Genomic DNA, 20,477 nt, shown 5'->3' on the forward strand with positions numbered 1-20,477 from the left:
CGAATAGGCAGAACCTTTTGTTACGTTCCCCACCACACCTGCACTAAGCTAGAACAGTATTTTCCTCAGTTCTCTTCTCTTTTTCAGAACGGAAGCTCCATGAGGGCAGAAGTGTCTTTGTTCACGAACTGTATGTACAAATATGTAATTTTTTTGTTATACATATGTATGAAATGGATAAATAAATAAATATATGAATAAATACATGAAATGAATGTGAAGAAAGCTACTTAGAGGCAGAAGGGCTATCCTTTCCTTACTTCTGGTCTCTCCTGGCAGACTGCCCACACTACCTGAGGACAACTGTGGGCTCCCCCAGCAGGATGATGAGGTTTGAGAGCTTCGTCAAGTATCTCAAACATCTTATTAGATGATTATTTCAAGTACTTGTGTGTTTTCCCTTATTAGATTTTCATCCTTTATCATGGATGCTTCCTCCCACATCAGTTTCACAGATTTAGTTTCATTTGCCACATGTAAAATACCAAGGCATTATTTGGTAGCATCTGTGCAAAAGGAAACATTTAAAAAATTGAGTATAACCCATACTCCAGTCTAGACCGGTAGCTCTCAAAATGTGTTAGTCTCAGGTGCCCTTTACACTTCACAAAAACACAACAAGCTTTTGCTTGTGTGGGTTTTATCCACTGATGGTTACCATATTAAAATTAAAATTGAGAAAATTCTTTAAGATTTATTCATTTAAAAATAATAAAACACCATTACATTTTAACTATAAAAGCTTTAATTTTAAAAAAGTCATAACCTTGCTTTACATTTTTACAAATCTCTTTAATGTCTGACTTAAAAGAAAATGGTCCCTACTATATTCAAATTCTTGTGATATATTGCTTTGACTGAAGCCTACGAAGAAAATCTGGCCTCACAAAGGTATGTAATTAGAAAGGGAAGAGAGTATTTATTTTTAATAGTCTTTCCAAATTCTTGTGGATTTTTACTCCTTTGATAGTATACTGCGCCTTAAAAAGTGGTCACTTCTTAAAAGGTATTTTCATTGTATAATCTGACACCACATAAATAATCTTTCCACATTGTTATATTATAATCCATGGGTCTATCACGCACTTTGAATGAAGACTTTACTCACACACGATTTCATAAAATTATGCATTGACTATTTGAAAATATTGGTTCATGGAGGTAGTACACAGATCATCCACATGGTGAAACATTTCACAATACAATAAAAAAAAAAATACTTGTTTATCACCATTAATTTCATTACAACAGACTTTAAGATTGGAAAGCTGTTAAACTCTGTCTAGTGAATAGAAGTTTCCCAAATTCTAATTTTCACTTGAAAGTTTGAATTCCTATCATTGGCAATAAACATTTTCAATTGTTTCCTTTGGAAAGTCATTCATTTTCTCAAATGAAAATGGTGTTCCATGAAAAAAAGCAAGTTAGGTCAGCTTACAACTCAAATACCTATGTGCTTTTCCTAGAGACAACTATCCTGTTCTGGCATGCAACAGAAATGCTTTATTCGTACTTCTCGTTTTGTCACATGGAATAAAAAGAACCTAACACAAGGGTCAAGATTTAATAAATCATAATTTTTAGTTTCATCAAGGATATTCTTAAGTGAAGCTGGTTTTTTTTTTTTTTTTTAAACTGTGATAGTGTGACAGGGAAGAACATAACCACTATTAGAAGAGTGGTAACACTGGCTTGATTCATTCGTGCTAAGGTTTCAGCAGTGCGACCTACCCGTGCTTTTAGCTATCAATGCAGATGCTGATGTATTGGAAAAGGCAAATTATGCTGGATTATGAAAATTCTTTTGACTCTGCAGACTCCCTGAAAAGATCCTTGTAGGAGTCCTTGGACCACACTTTGAGAACCACTATCCTAGATCTAGACTAAGGCATGCCAAATCTAGTCTGATATTTAACCTGAATGGAACACTTTTTTTTTTTTCCTTCAAGTGGGTATACTGATATCCTCATTCTCTTTTTCCTGACTTAAGGAAACTATAATTCCTGGCTCCACTTTGAAGGAATAGCCTCTCACCTGCCCCAGATCTGAGAGAAACAATAAAGATTTACAGCAATTAAAAAACAAATGCAGGCCCAAGGGCTCATTTTGAAAGGTAAACGATGGTCTGGAAAACAAGTGCAATTGCTTAAAAAATATTCTTAGCCTAAAATCTAATGGGAGCGAGCGATTCAGCTGTGGCTTGAGTAACATAAGCTATTAAAGCTTCACTTCCTGACTCAACCACTTAGCAGAGATGAGAAGATCCCAAAGAACAAATATTTTCATGACATAAGGAGTATGAATCAGGATTACTCAGATATTGAGAAAACCTAAATATTAAAACTGAAGAGAACTATCAGCTTTTGAAATAAGAATCAAATTCAGCAAGAAACACCATACCTCTGAATGATCAATGGGAGGAAGAGGATCAATGATTTTTTTGGAAGGTGCAATTGGATTTCCATCACTATCATATTCCAAATTATCTTCTTCCTCCTCCTGAACCACACCAGCAGTTGGGTTCTCTGCCATGTACCGAAAATAAGCTTCCTGCAGGAAAGCACAAGAACATAATCATACCCAAATACAACTAAGAACATCTCTGCTCCTGTAATTAGTGCACAGAGTATACCAGATGACTGCACAGTTTAAATACCTACCAAGTAAGGCAAGACTTATACTAGCAATGATTCCTTTAACAATAGCAGTATTCAGAGGGACAATCAAAAGAAACGAATGAGACAATTAGTACTACACAATGATTTCACTTGTTTAACAAGACTTACAAAGCTGTCTAGCCCACAGCCTTCCTGGGGTGGGGTGTCTACCTACCCTGCCCAGAGCTGTGGAACATGCTGTGGACTGACCAATCCAAGTTTGGAAGTTGACACTGATTAGAAGGGTCACAAACCTGGAAAGGGCTACTGTTCACTCTGGTTCCCTTCTCACCATCCCACAACTGAACAATGGGAACAAAAATACTGAAGGACAGTCATTAAATTAATGTGCCATCTTGAGATACAAGAATCACAAACAGAACCCTTAGAAAGAGGTAGAGGTTAGATGTTGCTAGAGGCCATCAGGAGATCCCACACTACTTCTTGATTTAGAAGCATAAACAGTAATTTTGAAAAAAAAAAAAATCAAGCTGAATAAAGGTCATATTTGTTTTTGATGTCATAGTTGATGAAAAGTTCCATCTTCAACATGGGGGAAAGCTATGTGAATTTTTCTATTACCAATCAGTCATACATGTAGAAAAGGAGGAAGTCACATGACATTCCCTGGTGACTGTCAGGAATGGCCATTTCAGTGAAGGCAAGCTCTAGCTTGTCCCCAGTACAGACTTTGTGGGGTAAAAATAAAAGATAGAAATACTGCATAGGAACTCACTTGGTCATCTTCCTCTTCAATGTCATCTCGAATACCCCTGGAAAAACAAGCGGAGAAACAAACTTCCCTGCAAATGTTCCACATACCCAGCTCCATACTTATAGCAGATTAGTGTTGAATTCCATACAGCACAGGAACTCTCAACACTAACAATAACAAAGCAGCAATAAGCAAACTGTACACTATCCATCCATCATATATGTGTGACTTCACTCTGTAAGCTGCAGTTTGCACTCTTTTGAATGGGATGATATGGTACCCTAGAAACATCAATTACTAAAGAGGATATAAGGAGTAAAAACCTTTGCAGATAGATACCCAAGGATCCTAGCTTTGACAACCCCATAAGACAAACACCATGCCGTTGTGAAAGGCATTTTAAAAAGAAACTGCATTTTATATATATTAAAAAAAACAAACAAACCAATAAACCCTCTATTTGGTATATGCTAAAAAGAATGTCACAATTTTCTTAATGTCCCCCAGAGTTTCTAGCTCTAGAGTAACTGGATTCAGCCAAAATCCTTGGGGACAGAGAAAAACTACCTCAACTCTTTTGTAAGTTTGATACTAAAACTCCTAAGCAGTTCTTGTGGAGAAGGGGGCCATCGTGACTTGCAGCATCTCTCAGGAGCTACAGAAAGTACGGCTGCGTAGTTCCCACAACCATCTGTTTCTAAACAGACTTTCTGCCTAACCTAGAACACTTGCTGTTCTCAAGGCAAGCAAAGTCACCAGTGTAGGGCAGCTGGAAGAGGATACAGCACACAGTAAGCACCAAAGAGAGGGCTGAACCTCCATATGGCGCAGGAACCTTGGGGAGGGCCTGAAGCACTGACTGACAAGTAGAGGGGAAGTCCAACCATGCCTACCTGTGCCTGGTAAGCAAAAGCCTTAAGAGGAGTGTATTCAGCAAGGGAAAGAGAAGAATTCGCTTTCCCAGAAAATAAGGTATTTCAAAGTTCTGATCTGTTGCTAAAGCATATCACTCCTTGAATAAACCAGGTTGCATTATTTATTAATAACATACTTTATGATATAATCACCATTAATTATTCCTCATAATCAATTACATAGGCATTAACTTATTTTGTATTAATTATGGGACAAAACTCAGAACAATGAGCCCAAACGTTAGTAATTATGCTCTTTTAACTCCCACTGTAACTCACTCTTACGTCTACTAAAAAACTATTTATAATGAAACACTAAATACTACTCTGCCAAAAAGAATGTTTTTTAATTATTGCAAATGCAAAGACTTTTGTCATCTCTGTAATAAGATACAGGGGTAACTCCAAGTTAAGACATTTGTATATTTTAATTTTTCTCTATAAACTTTGGGGGAATAAGCTTTGCAATACTTCAGCATTTTTCATGTAACCTTTGTGAGGGAGAAGAAAACAACTTACTTTACGTTTTTTCTTTCCTTGTCCTTTTCTTCAAGCCTTTTCATGTCTCTAGCCGCCTGATCCTAATGAAACAAAAGGCCATATGGAATCATATCCACTAAACACATTAAAAGGGGAATTTCTTTACAAAGAACTTTTAGTGGGTGCCTGGGTGGCTCAGTTGGTTAAGCGACTGCCTTCGGCTCAGGTCATGATCCTGGAGTCCCTGGATCGAGTCCCGCATCGGGCTCCCTGCTCGCCGGGGAGTCTGCTTCTCCCTCTGACCCTCCCCCTTCTCATGTGCTCTCTCTCATTCTCTCTCTCTCAAATAAATAAAATCTTAAAAAAAAAAAAAACAAAACTTTTAGATTCAAACAAGTACCATCACACTTTTAGCTATGCATTTCAACAACTACATCTTGAAGTAATCAAATTGTATTTTGACACTTATTTTTTCAAGAGAAATACTTAATGTTCTAAAAACTTGGCTACATGTGGATTGCATGATTTTTAGCTACAGTATTTACCACATATGGAAAAGCTACAAAAAATGCTTAGTCACTTTTAAAAAAAAATTACAGCTGTAAAAGGCCTTAAATTCTGGCAAACTAGCCTTTCTCAAAGCATAGCTTAAGACCATTAACATCAAACTACCAATGGAGCTAGTAAAAAAAAAATGGCAAATTTCTGGATCTGACTTTGGAAAGACTGTTCTCAACCTGGGGTGATTTTGTCCCCAGTGAACATTTGGCAATGTCTGGAGATGTTTCTGGTTGCTTTTGGGGAGTGAGGGTGGGGGGGCGGTTGTTACCAGTATCTAGTGTGTAAAGGCCACAGATGCTGCTAAACATCCTACAACGCACAGTCAGCCCCCACAGCAAATTATCAAACCCCAAATGTCAAAAGTCCTGAGGTTGGAAAGCACTGCTCTAAATCTACCAAATCAGAATTCTTGGGGGTGGAGTTAAATGCATGTATTTTCCATTTTCCAAAGGTAATTATTATACACAGCGAATTAATAATCACTGATCTCTTTGTTTTATACATGTGAAAATCAAGGTCAGAAGAATTAAGTAATTTTTCCAAGGTAAAACACATCCTGCACTATCATTTCTTATTATAAAGCAACATGAGTTTTTCTGGTTTCCTTGATTCAAAAAAATGTCACTAACTATAACCTGGCATGGTCAGGTGTTCTAGCTAATCGAATGTTCCTGATAAAGAGGAGTTATTTTAAAACCCAATTTTACATATAAACAAATTCACTTTTTAAGAAATTCAGCCAAATATACAATATACTCAAGACTACAACTAAAAGCAACATAATATAAGGAATGGGTCGCTAACATTTATAGAACATATTTTTTAAGCCTACATAAATCTTTTTTTGAAAAAATGGCTAAAAATAAGTCTTCATCTTAAGTTCAAACACTAGAGAAGTTTACATTTTCTAGTAAAGAATATACCTGAGATCAAGGATTAATGCAATATTGTGACAACACCACTCTGTCCAAGATCAGACAATATCCAATCTCTGTCCTAAAATGAGTGAAACCCCCTTGAATATTATACCAAAAACCACCCTGAAGAATGATACTGTATCAAAGAGACTTACCCTCCTACAGCTTCAACTACTTGAAATGCCAAGCAGGAAAATCTGGGCCATTCTTGGATACTCCCACTCAAAAAGGGTTACACCAAGTTGCATTACTAAAAATTAAATCTGAATTTAAACCAAGAAAAATCAAGAAATGATTCTTCTTATTCATCACTAGGGATTGTAAGATACAATGAAAAACAGCCCTTTGGGAAATGTCTGTATCTCAGAGGGAAAAAAGATCCATATAAGACACCTCAAACATGACATAACATTTATTGCCTTTACTTGCAGAGAGAATCATTTAACATACTTAACTAAATTGCTACCACGTTGCAAAGCACGTGAAACTTGGTGTTATCCCAAAAATACAGTGCTACAAGAACTTAGATATGGAATGACATAGCAGAAAGAAAATGGGATTTGGAGTTGAACTCTGGCTTTGCTACCTATAAAGTGCATACTCTTTAAGAGGCAAATAATCTGAGTTATTCTAAATCAAAGATGGGAAACAGTAATGGGTACCAATCTGGCAATGAAGGAAGTAAACCAGGATAAGAAGTTATTTTGATACAGATGTGCTTTGCTTACACTTTAATAAGTAGGAATATTCCAAAGAAGCATGCTGCAATTTTTCCTGTATCACATGATCCTGAGTCTTTTATTTTCTGTATTTGATAAGACAGAAAAATATTTCCCCACTGTAAGAAAACTAAACACAAGTGTGATGATAAATAGTTGTAAATGGTAGCCTCAATGTCAAGAAGATAAAAGGGACTGACAGTAAGGTGAACTAGAACAAGCAAGCCCTATCTATCTAAAGCAGGCAGCCATTTGCTCAGCACAAAACTATTTTTGTATTGCAAGAATAGAATGCAGGCTTAGTTTTGCCAGTGTCCACTTTTCAAGAGTCTGAACTTTTAGATAAAATCTTCTAATCTTAAAAATTTTGCCCCCCCCCCCCAATTCCGGCCCACATGTTTAAAAAGCAGTACCCAGACCAAAGAAAAACATCTATATTGGATTCCTTCTTTCCCTCCTTTCTTAGAGATGAGATGTGTCTGAAGACTTTAGGTTACAAGTACCTGAGGAATCTGGAAGGACTTTATTTCATAAACAATGAAGTGACAGTTTTTGAGCAAGAGGAATAACATGACAAACAACATGCGTTAGTCTAATTACTCTGTTTCTGTATACCACATAAATGTGAGAGCAGAGAACTGAAGGCAGGGAGAAAATTTACACCAGAAAAGAGTTAATGAGGGGTGCCTGGGTGGCTCAGTCGTTAAGCGTCTGCCTTCGGCTCAGGTCATGATCCCAGGGTCCTGGGATCGAGCCCCGCATCGGGCTCCCTGCTCAACGGGACACCTGCTTCTCCCTCTTCCACTCCCCCTGTTTGTGTCCCCTCTCTTGCGCTCTGTCAAATAAATAAATAAAATATTAAAAAAAAAAAAAGTTAATGAGAGTGTAAAGCAGGCTGACTATAGTGGAAACAGATGCAAAAGATACTATAAAGATTGAGAGAACTTGCCAAATAAGAGGAAAGGTAGCATGATGTACTAGAAAGAGCTAGGTTCTCAGGACTACTAAGCCAGAAAAATCTGGGTCCCAGCTCTGCCACAGGGTACCAATGGGATTTGGGGCAAGGGATTTGAATTACCACAGGGCTCAGTTTTCTTATTAGTTAAAAAAAAATTGTATTTTTTTTCCTGTCCATTCCCCATTGTTATTCTGAGGATTAAATGAAGTAACTCATGAACGTGTTTGATCTTCTGGCATTAAGAGGTATATATGACAAAAGAAAGACCTGGTTGAGGAATAAGACTCCAGGGGGATGCCATCCATGTAAAAATGGTCAATGTGATTTAGAAAAGCAGAGCTGAAACCGAAGAGAGACTGTGAGACTAACGACATGAATTATTCACATAGAAGTTAAGTTTTCAAAGTGGACGAGGTCATTAGGGATGTATAAAGAGTGAACATAGCAAATCAATATAGAGAACTACAGGAATCAACATTTTTTAGAAATTGGTAGGGGATCATATAGTTAAGATGAATATGTAATGAATTTTTTTTGGTACAATGATATGGTAGTTATGTTTTTTAAATGTTACAGAGATACAGAAATACTAATGGATGAAATGATATGCCTGGGATTTACTTTAAAATAATTTAAAAGAGGGAAGAGGGGTTAGATAACACAAGACTGTCTAAAAGTTGTTAATTGATAAAGCAGGGTGAAGGGTACATGGGAGCTCATTTTACTATTCTACTTTTGTATGTATCTGAAATTTTTCATAATAAAAGGTAAATAAATACAAAAGAAAAGTTAGAGAGATGGGAGAAAAAGGACAAAATACAAAATCACAAAAGCCTAGTGAGAAGAGTTTTAAGAACAAAGTGGTTACAAGTTTCAATTTCTACAGGGAGGTCAGGATGCTGGTAATGTTGATAATAAGAAATAAAAATTGAAAGTACAGAATACAGAATTCATACTTTTAGCAAGTTCCTTAGAAGTTTAATTGCCTTTAATGCTAGACTGAAGGAGGTAATAATCATTCCATTTAAGAATAGACAAAGAAATATTAAAACACACAATACAAATTTTGAACTGCCCTTGTTTAAGGGTCACAGTTCAAACTTCCTGAAAATGCTACAGGGTGTGTGGACATATGTTTAAGAAACTACAGAGTACGAGAGGCACCTGGGTGGCTCAGTTGTTAAGTGTCTGCCTTCGGCTCAGGTCATGATCCCAGGGTCCTGGGATGGAGTCCACATCAGGGAGCCCGCTTCTCCCTCTCCCTCTGCCTCTCACCCTCTCTCTGTCAAATAAATAAAATCTTAAAAAAAAAGAAACTATAGCATATGAGAGCAAAATTCTCCCAAGAGAGGGCCAGAAAGAAGAACTAGGTCAATCTGATCTATTTCTAATTGCTGTAACTTAACAAAACAGCCTTGATACTTGCCTCCACTTCGGCCATGAATGCCTCCAAGGGATCGTCATCGCTGTCAGAATCCGCTGGCTTGGAATGGAACTGCTGACGGGTAGGTGAGTTTTCAGCAGGAATGTAAGGTAAATCAACATTGCTAGAGTCTTCTTCCTCATCTTCAAAATATCTGGAAATTAAAAAATACATACATCTGAAAATTAAGATGCATGATTGATAAAGTGAATGTTTAATTTGGGGTCGGTGAATCCTTCATTTAACAGAAATTTTTATTATGGTATATGTATGTTACTATTAAGAGATCTGAACTATACTTGTTAGAGACCTCCAGGCTTTGGCAAATGACCTACTCTTTTCTTTTTTAAATTTTATTTATTTATTTGAGAGAGAGAGCAAGAGCAAGGAGGAGAGGCAGACTCCCACTGAGCAGGGGCTCCCCGACGCGGGGCTCGATCCCAGAGCTCTGGGATCATGACCTGAGCCGAAGGCAGACGCTTAACCAAATGAGCCATCCAGGCGCCCCTATTATTGTTTAATACATGCAAAATTCTAATACTGCAAAAAAACAGTCACAGCAGATTCTCTCATTTCAATAGTGTCTATTCAAATCACATTTCCAGTTCTGTTAAAAGGGATGAATTTTCAGTAAAAATTTAGTATATCACTGTTGAACAGATACAGCAAATATTAAAGAATGTATGCTATGAAAAAATTACTTTTGTATATAAGTATTAAAAACCTACTTTTTTCTTTATAATCCTTAAAAAAATTTTAGCAATATATTCATAAGGCTAGGGACTTTCTTCAGAAGTTCTGGACTACTTTCTGAGGACTGACAGAAAACTTCAAAGATTAATAATAAATGCTCAATCCAAAATCATTCCCCATACTTCTTAAATATTCAGAAAAGACAACTTCATAGCTCTTTATAAACTAAAAACAGAAACACTGTTTGGACCTTATCTCAAAATTAAATAAAACAGTAATACAATGAATATTAAATAAATAATGACTGCAGCTTAAAATTTTAAAGCATTTCAGGTCTTCATGGGAATTATTTAAAAGCTCTGACAACTGTAATGTGCTACATACACATGCATACTGATTTATACAGGTTTCATTTAACTAATGAAAAAGTATCCCTGAACTGGTAAACTGCTCTCTAGAATACTGATCCTTGACTTTGCTAAATCTTAAACATCTACTTCTGTATTTCATCCCTGCAACATACAAACCTTTAAAAATGCCGGTGAGTGTCCCATCTTGAGCTCTTAAAACAAACAAATAAAAAACAACTCAACTTTCCCCATCTGGGTTGGAAATAATAGCAGTAAGAGATTTCTTCACTTTCAGCAAAGAAATTATCATCTATAGGAATTAGAGTTCAAACCCTCAAACCCTAGCTTTTTATAACAACCACTCTATCAGATAATCAAGTTAAAAAAGTAATTGTTAAGTATGTTTCCTGAGAACTTTGGCAAAAATCTGAGTAGCTTTTTCTCCCACTATAAGATGTTACAACATAATCGTTTTAAGACCTGGGTGTTGAGACAAACTGTGTCTCTACCAGTTTTGACTGCTGCTTGTGTCACAAAACAACTTACATGGGGTCAATAAAAGACTTCAACAAAGGCCATCAAAACCACATGAATTATTTAAAATTCTTCAGCCATATTTAGGTTTCAATAGCCTCAAATCTTTTTTGGAACACGGAAAGATAAAAGTAAGCACACAAGCATTATGTTCCTCACAAATGAGTAAACTCACCAATTTAACTTATTAGGAACAATACAATTCAGTGATAAGCAATTAAAGAAGTCATATTATTATTCGGGGAAACAAATGGTTTCTTTACCTCAACATCTGTTGATAGAATGAATATCTCAAAGCCCAACCTTGGCTAAACTACCAGGATTACCACTTACGCATTTTCTTCATCAAAGTTGGCCCGTTTAGATCCAATTTTGTAGAAAGAAGGGAGCTGTGGTGGAGCTGACTTTCCAAATCCAGAAGAAGAGCTGGTTGCCCCAAAGGCACTGTGGGACTGTTGTGGGAGTTTGGGCTCCTCCTTCTTTCCAGCACTAATAGCAAAACCTCCAAAGCCAAATCCCCTCTTGGTGCCAGGGCCACCTTTATTCCAGTTCATGGTGTCAATGACTGATCTGTAAGGAAAAAAATACACTAATAATAAATTTAACCTTATAAATAGCCCACTGATTTTTATGTCTCTTCCCCAACTTCTGCCTACACTTCATTTTCAACTTTTGCCTCTAAATTAAAACTATTTAACTTTGGGGGCGCCTGGGTGGCTCAGGCAGTTGAGCGTCCGTCTCTTAGTTTGTATCTCAGGGTCCTGGGATTGAACTCTGCATCAGGCTCTGCACTCAGTGCAGGGTCTGCTTGAAGATTCTCTCTCCTTTTTCCTCTGCCCTCCCCACGCTCGCACGCGCTCGCTCTCTAAAATAATAAATCTTAAAAACCCCCACAAAAACCAAAAACCAAAAACGACTTAACTTTGTACTTCAGCTATGTGATATGTCAACCCCAACAGAACAGTCACATTTTCTAAAAACACTAAAGAAAGTGCTATTCATTTTTTGGGATCACAGTCTAAACAGGAGTGTGGTATTTAACATTATCCCCCTCAAAAGGATATGACTGCTGTGGCACCTGGGTGGCTCAGTCGTTGAGCATCTGCCTTCGGCTCAGGTCATGATCCCAGTGCCCTGGGATCGAGCCCGGCATCCGGCTCCCTGCTTAGCAGGAAGCCTGCTTCTCCCTCTCCCACTCCCCCTGCTTGTGTTCCTGCTCATGCTATCTCTCTGTCAAATAAATTTAAAAAACCTTAAAAAAAAAAAAAGAATAAGACTGCTAATTTAGCATCTTTAAGCTGCCAAAAATACTCACAAGACAACAAAATTTTTGAGGATCTGATTTGTGCTAGGCTTGTGTTAGGCAATTAAAGATACCAAGATGAAAAGACTTAATCTCATAATATTTATTCCCAAGTTTATATTATAGCCTACCAGAAAAACAAATGATGAACCCCCCCACCCCAAAAAATAGAAAACAAAACAACCTGCAATTACAATATAATGTAGGGCTTGCTGTCACAGAGGCTGAGGTGCTATCAGCAAAACTGTCCCAAAATGAAAGATTATCCTTTGGTAATGATATCTGGAGGAATGAAAGAATCAACACTTGAAAGATAAATCAGTTACTTGTAGAAAGTATCTATGTAATTGTCTCTGAAGGGTACTCATGAACAATGCGCTTATTGGGCAATGCCCACTAGAACACTGGCCAGGAAGAAAAAATGATTCACTGATAGTAGTTGCCTGAAGTACTCAGACTATGGTTAAGAATTGCAAAGAAATTTCCTGAGCATTGATCAAATCAGTTTAAAAACAATACTGTATTATCTTACTAGTCTTGGCTCCAAAAAACCTTTTTTAATGACACAGCTACCTAAGTTTTTATAGAAAAGCAGAAAGACCAGAAAGCAAAAAGGAACAAAATTTAAAACTACTTGAAATTTCCTCTCCTAGGTATATAATTTTGTTATCTTTTGCTATTTTCTCTATATGTATATACACACACAAAATTTAAAAACAAAGAAACCATACTGTATGTATTGTTTTAGTTACCAATTTCTTCACCTAATGATACACTATGAACATCTTTAAATGTCAATAAATACATTTCTCCACTACTATTTTTATTTTTTAAAGGGTTTTTAAAAAAAGATTTGAGAGAGCCAGAAAGAACATGAGTGGGGAGGAGGGGCAGGGGGAGAGGGAGAGAGAGAGCATCTCAAGCAGACTCCGTGCTCAACGGAACCCTACACGGGGCTTGATCTCAGGACCCTGAGATCATGACCTGAGCCAAACTCCAAAGTCGGACGCTCAACCAACTGAGCCGTCCAGGCACCCCTCTCCACTACTGTTTTATAATGTTGTGAAATATAGCTGAATCTTTGTGCTAAAGAGGAAAAGCCAACAGAGATATAAAAACTGAAGATGTAGGATGAAAGGAAAATCCTAAGAACAAAGTCCTGAGGAGGAGACTGAAGAAACAAGATACTGGATAGGCGAAAAGGATGGGCACACACATAAATTAGTCCTACTAAAATCAAAGGGCTCAAATTACAAAAGCAGCAAATCATATACTTGGTGTTACAAGTTCAACTTCTGCTACAAATAGGCAGGTGGTGTGATTTTAGCAGGTAAGAGTCAATGGCTTTCAGACCAAACAAGATGCAAAATATGCAATATCTTTTTCTTTACTCTTCTGAGAAATGGGTCAACCAAAAGATTGAACACTTCAGAACCCTCAAGCCTTTTACTAGCTCATCTAGAACACACTGCCCATTTTCCCTAATTTACTGCCTCTAGCAAAGCCAAACAATTGCACTTTCTGTAATATCGCACTGACTAGAATGTTAACTCCATGAGGGCAAGGACTCTGTGTGTTCTGTCCAGCATTGCATCCATCCTTAGAGCCTAGTATGTGTGTAGTACTCAAAAATTTTTTGTTGGATGAATAAATATCATGCATTCAGGTTCTTCAAAATTCACCCCCGTATTTGTGAAAACCATCATCTTCCATTATTACAAACCTTGCCATCCAGCCTTCCTGATGAAATATCTAAGCCAATCATCCTCAATGCACCATTAATTCCTTACTCTTGACAATAATCCTTCCTATTAGACTATGTAGGCTATACTATATAGGTGTATGGCTACAGACCCTTGACCATCACAGAGGTTTGAGGGATTGATATACTGACGTATAACAAGCAAGACAGCCAACCTAATCTCTATGTTAAAAAAAAAAAAAAAAAGGATGACCCCGCCCCCCCGTTTAGGATATTAAAATTAACTTGCATTCTCTAAACAAACATTTTTTGGAGAAGAGACATCTAGTAAACAGTTAAGAAATAAATACAGTGAGAATATTTTAAAATTAACTATATTCCTGCTATTTGTGGGTCTTCTCAAAGCTCCCTTTATTTGGTCTTAACACATACGCATGCACTTCCAGGCCTTCTCTCAGATAATAATATGCCTGCTACACCCTTCCTACCAAGCTGGCAAACTCCTTTCAGACAGCTCTGAAACTTCACCCCTGCCTCCATAAACACTTCTCACATTGACAAGAAAAGGTGAAAACATCCACTAGCTTCACTGCATGTAAAATCACCGCATGGCTTCCACACCCAGGTGAAGTTCATAGACTTCCTGAAAAACCACCACCAACCAAAAAATCTCAAACAATCCAATTTAAAAATAGGCAAAGTACCTGAACAGACATTTCTCCAAAGATATATAAATGGCCAATAAGCATATAAAAGATGCTCAACCTCACAAATCATTAGGGAAATGTAAATGAAAACCATACCTCCTCACTCATTAGGATGACTACTAAAAAAAACCCCCAAAACAAAAAAACAACACAACAGAAAATAACAAGTGTTGCCAAGGATGTGGAGAACCTGGAACCCTGTATAATGCTGGTGGGAATATAAAATGGTTCAGTCACTGTGGAAAACAGTATAGTATGGTGGTTCTTCAAAAAATTAACCATATGATCCAGCAATTCTCCATTTGGGTATACACCCAAAAGAATTGAAAGCCGGGATATCTGATCCATGATCTGAGCAGTACTATTCACGAAAGCGAAAAGATGGAAGCAACCTAAGTGTCCACTGATGGATGAGCAGATAAACTATGAGATATATCTACACGTATGTATACACATACACACACATATCAACAATATTATTTAGCCTTAAAAAGAAAGGAAATTCTGACACATGCTACAACATAAATGAAACTTAAGGGCATCATGTTAAGGAAATAAGCCAGTCAAAAAGGACAAATAGCGTATGATTCCACTTATGGAGGTAGAACAGTCAAACTCAGAGACAGAAAGAATGGGTTGCCAAGGCCTGGGGGTACGGAGGAATGGGGAGTTATTGTTTAATGGGTACACAGTTTCAGTTTTACAAGATAAAAAGAGTTCTGTGAACACTATGGTGGTTATGGCGGCACAACAATGTGGACATAATGTCACTGAACCATACACTTAAAATGGCTAAGATTTTTTAACGTGTATTTTAAAAACAAAAAAAATAATGAAAATTAAAGGATTAGAATTCCATTTGCATATGTCTTTTTACATTGCTATTTTAACCAGTTTATGAGGGAGGGATGATGCTATCTAGACCTCAGTCTCTACTCTGAGATGCAAACATGTTTGTGGAAATTCAACTACCTTTTTTCTTGAAAAGCTTGCATTTTAAAAATTTCTAATTTGAAAACAATTAGCTGTGTAAAAGAAGCATAAACAAAATTTCATGAGCCTTGCTTTAAAGAGAACAACCTAAGTTTGGTCTTAGTAATAACTAACATTGTTTTATACTGACCGCCAACTACTTTATGTGTCAATTCTATGAGGGACACCTCTCCTTCCCACTTCCATCTCCACTATAGCAATATTTCCTAACAAGTCCGTTATCCAGCCGTTATACCATTACCAGAGTGACATAATTCAAAATGTATTGAGTGCCTATTTTGCTAGGCACTGTTCTAGGTGCTTTGGATAAAGTAACACAATCAGACACAGCCCCAGCCCTCAGGGAGTTCAGTCTGGTCCAGGAGAAAGAAAAACCAAATCATAATTTCAGGTACCAAAAGTGCTACCAAAACAAAATAGGAAAAAGGCAAGCAAGAAGAGGTAAGCTATTACAGAGAGAAAAGAAATCAGGTAAGGCCTCTCTGAGGTGACTGGTATTTGATATTTGACATTTGACAAGTAATCCTCCACCCCCTCAACTCTACCGTTTTTAGAATGCCTTTTTTTGTTTGTTTGTTTTAAGATTTTATTTATTGGGGCATCTGGGTGGGTCAGTCCGTTAAGCGTCTGCCTTTGGCTCAGGTCATGATCCCAGAGTCCCGGGGATTGGGCTCCCTGCTCAGTGGGGAGTCTACTTCTCCCTCTGCTCCTCTCTCAAGTAAAATCTTTAAAAAAAAAGATTTTATTTATTTGAGAGAGAAAATGCACGAGCATGAGTGGGGGGGCAGAGGGAGAAGCAGACTCCCCACTGAGCAGGAGGCAACGCAGGGCTCAATCCCAAGACCCTGAGATCATGACCTGAGCAGAAGGCAGACACTTAAATGACTGAGCCACCCAGGCGCCCCTAAGAATGTCTGTTTTATTGGAAAAGTCATGGTGATGTACTTCTAGAGGCTGCATCTACAACTAGCAAATATTTCATCATCTATGAGAAGTGACTCTTTGTGGTAAAGTATAAAATAATGAAGTAATAGGGAGCCAGACATAAGTAGCAAAGGAGAAAATGAATTTCGACCTCCTTTGGTTTGTTAATACTGTGCAACTAGGGAAAGTCACACCCAAGGGCGGTGAGCATTCATATGCTCAGCAACAACCTTCTTCCAGGTTCTTTCAGATCCTGGCCCCAAACCTTCCCGCTGCACATTTCTCATTCGGTCATTCCCTTCAATTCAGTAGCTCTCCAGTTAGGCAATCAAGCTGGAATGAAACTCTCCACTGTGGCAACAAACTACACACCTCACCATTCATATCTCCCAGGGTTTCCCCACATGCACTGGTTTTCCAAGAAAACCAAGTACATTGGTAAATGCTCTTCCCTTTACCTGAATTCCTTCCCCACCAAATCTCTCACTATACCTATCTACCAAAGTCTTATCCTTCAAAGCCCAACTCCTAGAGCTATGACATGAATGACTCTCCCAGAAAAGTGGTAGCTCATTCCTCAATCCCTTTCAAGTCTTAAAATACCCAACATTTAATCATAACTATTTGTGCTCTAATTTTCTCTCTCCAACTCTGTTACAGGTTTCACAGGTGAAGAACCAGACTTTTTTGCTTTTTTTAATCTCTTCTGTTTTCCACAGTGTGTACTCACTGTTTATTCAATATGCAAGAGTCCCAAGGAGATTTATAACTTGGCCAAGGATACAGCATAAAGTCCCACTTGGTATGGTTCTAGGTACTAAAATGCTATGATTTAGTAGAAAATCATAACAGCATAGTAAAATATAACAGACTATGGAGCCAGGCTATGTTCAAACCCTAGCTTTGCCACTAACTTGATGTGAACCTCAAGGGAGTTATTTGGTTTCTCTGGGCCTGTAAGATGCTGAGAATATCACCTACTTGACAGGGTCAGTGTGAAAAATTGAGTTCATACACAAAATTACACTTAGAACAAAGCATGGCACATACAAGTGCACAATACGTATTGCCGTCATATTTAGCATTATTTCTCCAGAAATCAATTTCTCCACTAATAAATGGGGAGTATCAAGCTAGACTTCTCTTATCTCTTTCAACTCAGGGATCCCACACATACATGCCACATGACACTGAAGATGTCAGAGATCACGAAGAGCTGACAAAGTGCAGATGGCTTTATAAGAAAGCTAGAACCCCAGGCTAGGCACAGAAGATGCAAGCTGATTAGAGAAGTATGAAGGAAGAAGACTTTTTTTTTTTTGAAGGTTTTATTTATTTATTTGAGACAGAGAGAATGAGAGAGACAGAGAGCACACTGAGAGGCGGGAGGGTCAGAGGGAGAAGCAGGCTCCCTGCCGAGCAGGGAGCCCGATGCGGGACTCGATCCCGGGACTCCAGGATCATGACCTGAGCCGAAGGCAGTCGCTTAACCAACTGAGCCACCCAGGCACCCAGGAAGAAGACATTTTAAGAGAGAGAGCTAGAAACAGCAAAGGCTAGGAAGAATAAGCAAAGGCAGAATAAGAGTGGAACATAAGGAAAATAATTTGTCTAGAGTTTATGTTTTGGGCAATGGTGGAAAATAAGATGATCTAAATGCCTTTAAAAATAGTGGACTACAAAACAACTGATTATAAAACCTTGTTACTTTATCACTTGTGTTTCTGGAATAGGAGAAAGTTCTGGTGACAGTTGATTAGCATCTACTCTATCTAATAATCTGCCTTGAGAGCATCTCACACACTATAAACTGGGCAATTCTTTAATGAGAATCTGTACAAAACCTGAGAATTTCTTCATTTTCTCCTAAAGCCAAGTACAAGTAAATTCTGGTTACACTTATTTTGGAAGCATCTCTTTCCTCTCTGTTAGCTTAAAGAAACTAAGATGATTATATGAATATGAATTTGATAAAACTAAAATAAGAAAAAATGCACTCCTCCATGAATTACACTAAATCATTACAACTTAAGTCAGATCTTACCATTTCTCTGCTCAAAAGCCTCAGATGATTTTCATCTCAGGCAGAGATAAAGTGAAATCCTCCTAATAGCCTGAAAGTTCCTGGTTGTTCTGGTGCTCCCTCCCCCAGGTCTTCCCTGGCCTTATCTCCTACTACTCCTCCTTTGCTCACAATGCTCTTAGAGCACACTGGTCTTCTAACTATTCCTCTTAACAGGCCAGCATTGTCCTCTTCAAGGTCTTCTACATTTGCTGTTCCCTCTGCCTGGAATGTTCCCTTCCCCAGACACTTGCTGGGCTCACTCCCTCACCTCCTTCTAGGCTGCTTAAATATCAGCTGATCGGTAAATATCTCCCTGCTTGCCCTATTTCAAAATGCAATACCTCCCCATCCCTCTCTCTAGCCTTTTTTTTTTTAACCTAAGTCAGTAATCGTCTTCTAACATATAGTATAATTTATTATCTCTCTTTCCCCAACTAGAAAGTAAGTTTCAGGAGGGCAGTGGTCAGGCACAGAGCAGACGTCAATAAAAATACTCCTTGAATGAATTGCAAATCAGACCATATAATGCCCCTTCTAGGTAAAAGAAAATACAACCTACTTTTTTTTTCCACCGCTGAAAATCTAAGTTAATTTTTGTATGAAATACATATTGCTCACCTCCTATGTGCCAGAACTGGGCTTGGCTCTGGAAAGTTAGAGTGGATTAAGAAATAATCTCTGACCTTTAGGAGCTCTGGGGTGGGCATATGGAGAATAGACACAGAAACATCACTTACAAAACACAATATACAACCAAAGGAAATTGAATGTCTACCTAAAGGAGTGAGGAGCAAAGGGGGAATGCTTCACTGAAGTGATGAGGAAAGCTGTAATTCCCCCAAACTCTCAACTAGCAAGATAATTCCTCCTTATATTATTGGTGCGTATGCTTGCAACTCCATATAAATTATTTACCCGCATCAAATAGGCTCTTAAATAGGCCGCAAAAAAGTTTGTGCGACAATAGTGATGTACTCAAGGCTGCACAAAGATCACTGACTACGTTTTTACTGTCTTCCGATTTGGCAACTTTTACCTATTGGATCCCCCTGATTTGGAGGCTTGCATCTGCCAACTGCTGCCGACTTCGGTCAGAACCCTCCTTGTGGCTATCCCTAACCGGAGCTCGGCACCCTGCAAATCCCTTTCTTAGCGGGGCGGGCGGGAGGGTGCCGCCTCCGGAAAGCCGCCAACTGGGCCACAATGAGAGTTATGGAAGAAGCGGGAGTCGTGGGAGGGCGACGAGGTTGGGAAGGACCCCTGGAGGCCTCTGCCTCGCACTCCCACCCCTCCCGGACCCCTGGGCCTCCGGTGCCCCGAAGCTCCGCAGACTCTTTTGTTAAGCGAGGCCGCGGTTCCCTGGTCCCTGCTAGGCCCCACAGCTGTCTCCAGTGGCCCCAAAGGTAGCGACCCCGAGACCATACCCACCTCGCACAGACCTGCCGCTCTGGCTGCAGCGGCACCTGATACTACCGCCAACGCGGAGAGAATCCCACCGCCAGAGTACGCGCGGTCCAGGCCGCGTCCACCGCGCTCCTTCCTCTCCGCCCCCTTCGCCGCCGCCGCCGCCGCCGCTTCTCGGCCCGTTGCTGACCGGGGGGAGGGGAACGCAAAGCTGACATGCGCAGTGCAGAGAGCGCGGGCCGATGGGCGGGGCCTGGGGGACTACGGCTCCCGGAAGGCGCCCTGGGCTCCGGACCTTAAAGCTCCAGAACGCCTCACAGACTTCTCACTCACCAGACACAGCTGCTTGGGGGGATGCTGGTAGCCCAGGAGGTGGGCCTAGGGGTGAAGAAAGCGTAGCGATGACAGCCGTCTAGAAATCCCCCCAAAAAAGGGCTTGGGCGGAAACCACATATACA

At 39.0% G+C, this 20,477-nt stretch overlaps 1 protein-coding gene across 2 annotated transcripts in view; it reads right to left on the reverse strand.

The window, feature by feature from the left end:
• The window catches only part of DDX42 (DEAD-box helicase 42), a 56,531-nt gene that overhangs the window by 14,574 nt on the left and 21,480 nt on the right, over positions 1-20,477 (reverse strand). Inside the window, exons 1-6 of one of the 2 annotated variants that reach the window (XM_035026292.1) lie at positions 20,044-20,220; positions 11,255-11,491; positions 9,348-9,498; positions 4,806-4,867; positions 3,394-3,430; positions 2,401-2,550 (exon numbers count right to left, since the gene is read on the reverse strand). In XM_035026292.1, the coding sequence (XP_034882183.1) occupies positions 2,401-2,550; positions 3,394-3,430; positions 4,806-4,867; positions 9,348-9,498; positions 11,255-11,475 (621 nt within the window). In that variant the 5' untranslated portion in view covers positions 11,476-11,491; positions 20,044-20,220. Of the gene's footprint in view, positions 1-2,400; positions 2,551-3,393; positions 3,431-4,805; positions 4,868-9,347; positions 9,499-11,254; positions 11,492-20,043; positions 20,221-20,477 lie in introns of those variants that run through there. The other variant, XM_035026293.1, reaches the window with a different exon arrangement.

This window comes from Mirounga leonina, unplaced genomic scaffold, assembly GCF_011800145.1.
Source record: "Mirounga leonina isolate KUSES-001 unplaced genomic scaffold, KU_Mleo_1.0 Mir_197, whole genome shotgun sequence".
Taxonomy (NCBI): Eukaryota; Metazoa; Chordata; class Mammalia; order Carnivora; family Phocidae; genus Mirounga; species Mirounga leonina.